At 42.8% G+C, this 6268-nt stretch overlaps 1 protein-coding gene and 1 long non-coding RNA gene across 5 annotated transcripts in view; one reads left to right on the top strand and one right to left on the bottom strand.

The window, feature by feature from the left end:
• Positions 1–212: 212 nt before the first annotated feature.
• LOC148224792 (uncharacterized) lies at positions 213–4222 on the top strand. The gene is made up of 3 exons (XR_015801428.1): positions 213–396; positions 928–1256; positions 2493–4222. It is a non-coding gene; the product is annotated as an uncharacterized LOC148224792 (long non-coding RNA).
• Positions 4223–4227: 5 nt separating this feature from the next.
• The window catches only part of ATP7B (ATPase copper transporting beta), a 42194-nt gene continuing 40153 nt past the window's right edge, over positions 4228–6268 (bottom strand). For all 4 annotated transcript variants that reach the window (XM_014868858.2, XM_088159638.1, XM_014868857.2 and 1 more), the window contains exon 21: positions 4228–6256. In XM_014868858.2, coding sequence (XP_014724344.2) covers positions 5992–6256 — 265 coding nt within the window. In that variant the 3' untranslated portion in view covers positions 4228–5991. The remainder of the gene's footprint in view (positions 6257–6268) is intronic.

The following is a 6268-nucleotide window of genomic DNA, read 5'->3' as shown; positions in this document are numbered from 1 at the left end:
AAACCTTCCTAGTAAGTTAGTTGTGGCACAAATATATTGGCAGATGTATGGGGTTTTTAAATCCTTCTGCTGTAGAGAGAGGAAAAAATTCCCAACACAAATGGCAACTCTGCAGCAAGATTCTGACATAATTACTGTAATTATATTGTCTCTGCACTCTCTTATAAATCAGTGACAGTATATATTTAATGAGCCCTTTCCCGTTCAGCAGGTTGCTCCCAGCCACTCAGATTTGCAACTGCAATGCAGAGGTATCTTAAAATAAAATTAACCCTTGGAAGCAAGGCCCCTTTCTGTGAGGATGCAGGAGAGTGTCTCAGAGACTGGCACTGCACACCTTTCCCTGCATGGCTGGAACACACAGGCAGACTTCAAAGCAAGAGCTGATTCGCCTTGGTGAGTGAAATTTTGCCTGAGCGAGCTGGGTGTGGTGGAGGTGAGCACTGTCAGAATGGGACCTGCTGGCAACCCGTTCATGGGTTATCCTGGCTCAGCCCGCAGTGGTTGGTGTTGCAGAGTCTGATTTGGTGCCCTGTAGGAAAGCCAAGGGCTGCTGCGACTTCCCCTAAGGTCTACTTGAAACAGAGCCCCACTAAAAAAGCAGTCTTGCACCCTCAGCTCCCTGGGGAGTTTAAACTCCCACCACAAGGTGTAGGTTTGTCCTGAGGATGCAGGCACTTTGCTTTGACTTCTCGCATTACAGCTTTTCTTCTTGAATCTCAGCTTGTCGAAGGAAAAAGAAAGCAATTTCAGCAGACATATCTGTGCAACTGAGGATTTACTTAAGCACCAAATAATACAAAGTACCAATTCAGAGTTCAAGGCAAACACACACTAGCCTAAAATCTATTCCTGGGCTATATAATATTGTCAGGCCAAAATTTTAGACATTAATTAAACTATCCCTTTACAATTTTCCCCTTGCAGGTAACTGGCAGTGAATGTACTGGATCTTCAGAAGCTTTGCAGATTAAGGGGTTTCTGTGGCTTGGACTGGACCTGCAGTGACATCTCGTGGTCCCCCACGAGGTGAGGTGCTGGCTGCTGAGTGTCACAACCCCCTACCCAAACCTCACCCCGACGCCCCCAGAGCACAGAACTGCTCAGCGCTGACCAGCACAAACCTCCCTGGGGACACACCTGCACCCGGCGGGGCTGAATGCCCCGGGGGGAAAACAACACACACCTCCCCCTGCCACATCCCTCTACCTGCAGCACCAGCGGAGACTTCAGAAATCATCATTTTAAGCACGCAGGTAAATCAGTCATGAAAATCAGATCATTGCACAGAGAGCCTGTGGGTGGGCTGTACTTGCCTGCAAAGCCTTGTCTGTCTCCCCCTGTGCTTATGTCTGTCTGAGACTCACATGTTAGCAGGATGTTTTGCGCTTCACCACTTCTTTTGTTGTGACTCTCAAACAATTTCCCACTGAAAACCAACACGATTGCTGTTGGCGTCTTAGTAGAGGAAATTAAATCCAACATTTCAGCGTTATCTGATTTCACATCCCTGCACACCATTGTATAATTTCACCACCTACTCATTCTTTTTCTTCACACACAAGTGCATTTAGAGAAAACACAATCCTTGAACGAATACTTAGTCAGAGAAAGCTTGTAATCAGCTCAGATAGAAATCAGACAGCTTATTTGCTTGAAAAAAGGTGAAAGGAGGAAGAAATTAAATGGAATAATTTCTTTCCTGCGAACTTAGGGAACCAAAAAATTGTATGGCAAAACTATAACCCTAGAAGAAAATTAGTTGAAAAACTTGACAGGCAACAGTACTCCTGAGCTATTGCACTAAAAATAACAGGAAAGTCAAAGATCTGATTCATTAGATGTCTTTTGTGTTCATTAAAAATAATTTTAAAGTTTCAACAAAAGACTCACAATTTTTTCCCAGAGCAAAATAACTGGATGTCCCTTGTAAACCATCAGATATATCAACACTTTCCATCAGACAGGCAGCAACCGAGCTGTGCTGGGAGAATATGCACAATGCCGACACCTTAGATCAAAAGTGGATTTGAAAAGTTGCTCCATACTGTCTAATCCACTGAAATATTCAGTCCTAGGAAAGAGGACAAGTGTGGCACACTGCTGAGCACCTCGGGCACTGAGCTTAGGGAGTCCACGAGTCTCAGGCACCTTCCTGCAGCTCTTTTGCTGTAGGGGCAGCACAGGCAGCAGACCCAGACCAGTACCACACTCTGCTGAGGGCTTCAGGCTGGTGGGGACAAGGACAGTTGGTAATTACATTATGCAGAAATGCAAACTCTGAGCTCTGCCTCATTCACCCCTCCAGTGAGACTGGATGTGCAACAGGAGCTCAAGTTTAACAAGAGCTCATGATCACAAGTGTCAGGACTATCACCTATATTTCTTTTTCTTGACTATGTGTAACTATTCTAACGTTCTCATAGACATTTTTGCCTTGGGGGTGGTGGTTGACGAGAAGTTTAAAATGACCCAGCAATGTGTGCTTGCAGCCCAGAAAGCCAGTTGTGTCCTGAGCTTCATCCAATGCAGTGTGGCCAGCGGGGAGGAAGGGAATTCTGCCATTCTGCTCCCCTCTGAGACCCACCTGGAGTGCTGCATCCAGCTCTGGGGACCCCGGCATAAGAAGGACATGGACCTGCTGGAACAGCTGCAGAGGGGAGCCATAAATCTGCCCAGGGGGCTGGGGAACCTCTCCCATGAAGACAGGCTGGGAGAGGTGGGGCTGCTCAGCCTGGAGAAGAGAAGGCTCCAAGGAGAACTTAGAGCACCTTCCAGTGCCTAAAGGGGGCTACGAGAGAGCTGGAGAGGGACTTTTGACAAGGGCATGTAGTGATTAGACAAGGGACTATGGGTTTAAACTGATAGAGGGTAGGTTTACAGTAAGCATTAGGAATATTAGGAAGAAATTCTTTACTGTGAGGGTGGTGTGGCACTGGAACAGGTTGCCCAGAGAAGCTGTGGATGCCCCATCCCCGGCAGTGTTCAAAGACAGATTGGAAGGAGCTCTGAGCAACCCATTCTAGTGGAAGGTGTCCCTGCTCGTGGCAGGGGAGTTGGACTAGATGAATCCTAAGGATACTTTCAAACAAAACCATTCTATGATTTTATGATTCATGCATGTTTCACAGCCGTTTAAAGCCTAAGACATTATGCAAACATAATGAGCAAACCTTTTCCAGCTCATTTCAAGTATGAAATAAGTCAATCTTTCTTCTGGTTCTTCAGCACTTCTTCAGAGTAGGATTGTGTGGTCAGTCCTCTACTCCAATAATTTTTCGGTTCTTATTACTTTCACAGAAATAAGAGAAAGCTCATCTGGGGAGAAGGTCAGGAGCTGGTATAGGACAGCTCGCTGCCCCAGGGCAGGATTCTCCTCTGGCTAACACATTATCACCAAATATGTGCCTGATTGCCATGTGCATCTGAAGAGCCTCCATCTGAAACCTCTTCCAGTGTTCCACAATCTTTCCTGTCACATAATTCCTCACTAGTGACTAACCTAAATATTCTTTAGTTCAATAAGCTTATTATTTTCTTGTTCTAGTCACCATGAACATAAAAGACACTGAAAAGATGAAAGGAATAAATTGTTCTCTTTATGTCTTGAGACCTGTATTTCCTTATGGTATTCTGTAGGCAAACCTACTCAAACTCCTTCGATCTTCTTATAGTTCTCATTCTCATATACTTACGTTCCCATGTTTTCTAGATTTCTGTTAAATCTCATTGTTCTTCTCTGAACTGCTTTTTCCTAACAAGCATGACATATAGAACTAGACCTGCTATTTCAGCTGATGCCCCTCCAGAGCAGAACAGAATGAGGTATTTTGTCATATGGGTGATGCAGTTTTTATACCTTTCTATGTTTCTCTTCCTTTTGCAGCATCACTGTGGTGTTAGAACAGGTCACAAAACGAATACCAGACAACCACCTGGCCTTTTCCAGCTGCATTGACCTTTAATTTCTCTGTTCTGTTTGCAAAGTTTCTTGGTTCTGTCCAACTTCCCAAGATGATTTTGATTCCTATTGCCATCCTTTAACATGCTTGCAGCCTCACCTGTCTCAACATGAAACAACACCGTCTCTTTTTCCCTCCTATATATCCTGCCTGAAATAGGAAAGCAGTCAGAAAACCTTGTACATATGTACCCTGCAATCCAACAATCTCTGTTTATGCTCTTTTTATTCTGAACCCCTCAATAAAAAAAGAAAAAGACACACAGTTATTTGTTTAATTTTTTTGTAAAGCAAACCATATTTTTACTGTAAGGACTGGTAAGAAAAAACAGAATAGTAAAACTTCTGACCCTCTTTCCCACAGGGACAGGTACCTATGGCATGTTCGAAAGGTGTGTGTGCTGTGAAAGTAATCTCTACTTATATAGAGTTTCAAAACTGATTTGTAATTATATTTAAGAGAGTGCTGAGAAAATAGGAAGACCCATCCAATGCTTCAAGAACAATTATTTTGCTCTCTGACTTGTTTTTCATTTTTACCTTAGGAGAAGCAGGATTTGAACCCGTGTTAGAAACAGCTCTATATTTCAGTCAATGAAAAGAAGTAGCTATTTCATGTTGTTTAGCAAAGTATTTCCTCTTCTTTCATTTTCTAAATTAGACTATAAAACTCTGTTTACATCAGAGTCCCACAGCTGGACAACACAGTGCTCTGAGACTGGAACCACTGCACTAAAGCTGTTGATTCCTACTGTCCTGACTCTAAAAAGTGTTAAGGGGTGAATCTGATATCCATAGGGATGAAGCTAGTGCAAGCTTTGGTAAAGATGTTAAAGCAAAAAAAGGTTGTCCAGCACTTTGATTTGTCATTGAAATAAAGACGGTAACTAAAACCAATGCAAACCATAAATACAAATTTTCTTAGTTCAGGTCCTGTCATTTATTTGTATCGTGGCAAACAAAAGCCCATTTTAAGGCCATTTTTCCACCTTTATAATTTAAACTTTTTGCTGCATTTTAAGCAACCAGCAAGCTGGGCTTAAATGATGCAATAAGCTCTCTCTGTTCAGCTACACTGGAGTTACACCAGTGTTAGCTCTGTTCTGTCACACCAAGGTAAATACCACCTTTGCTCACACTGGCATAAATTCTTCACTCTGTCAGAGGAAAGAGACTGACAGCTGCCCAACTCTAAGGAGCTTCCCGGGGTCCAGCAAGGTATCTTGGATAACTGGGCCCAGGAACTGTTCCACCTTTATGGACTTCAATAGGAATGGAACGGCTCCTGGTGACTTAAAGAAGTTTGTCCCAAACAGGAATCTCTGTAAACATAATGATAACTCATAGATCTCTTGTGCAAGAAAAAGGGAAAAAGGTCTCATGTGGAGTAAAAGAGAAAATCAAAGAGAGCAGTAGAAATGTGCATCAAAAGGATGCAATACCTCAAAGCAAGTGAAAATCTTTGAAAAAGACCTTTCGGAGAGTTATAGCAGGTGAAACAACAAAGCATTTTTGGTCCTAGGAGATGATATGAATCCTAAATACAAAGTGTTCTCACAGTGACATGATTAGTTAGGATTCTGTGTAAAAATTCAACTTCTGACCACAGAGTTCCTTATGCCATTGCTAATTTCATTTAAACACAAATTCATATTTGGCAGCTCTGAAAATACCTTTGCTTTGTGTGGTCTTGAAGTAATAAAGTTTGAAAGAGTAAAAAATATGAAATTTGGTTCCTAGCAAAGAGTCACAGAGAAACAGTTTTAGACTCTGAAAATTACAATTTTACATTATTTCACTAAATGCTGTGTGCAAACAAACCAGTTCATTATAGTGTCGCAGATTATTTCCGTAACTAGAAATAACTGGTGACCTGAAAATAATCCACAATCCATACAACCCAACAATGAGCTGAGTTGCACTTGTCTTATGAGCTGAAGGAATACTTCACTTACAATAAGTGGAATAAGTCAGTCCCTCCCCTGACTGGGGAGGAGGAACATTTCCTCCTGTACTGAGAGTCCAGTGCTTCAGATGTGCTGTTCTTCATCTGCTCCGTTTATGAGCAATGACCACTTGCCCTTTTCCTCCTCAATGAAACCATTGCGTCTCAGCAGCTTGTCTGAAGCCAAGGAAGACAGGGACACCTGGCTAGTCTGATCCCAAGGAGATGATTTGGAAGAATCCCTCCTCCTGTCGTCCATTCCAATGTGAACACTGATTTGAGAAGGAGTAAGTGGCTTCATGCGGCCTTGGGCTTGTGCTTCATAACTTTCTGTGTCTGGCTTCTTGTAACTAAGAGGAGAA

The sequence above is a fragment of the Sturnus vulgaris genome, chromosome 2 (assembly GCF_052056855.1).
Source record: "Sturnus vulgaris isolate bStuVul1 chromosome 2, bStuVul1.hap1, whole genome shotgun sequence".
Taxonomy (NCBI): domain Eukaryota; kingdom Metazoa; phylum Chordata; class Aves; order Passeriformes; family Sturnidae; genus Sturnus; species Sturnus vulgaris.
Note: the sequence above shows the minus strand (reverse complement) of the source record. Positions and strands in the feature narration are given on the sequence as shown.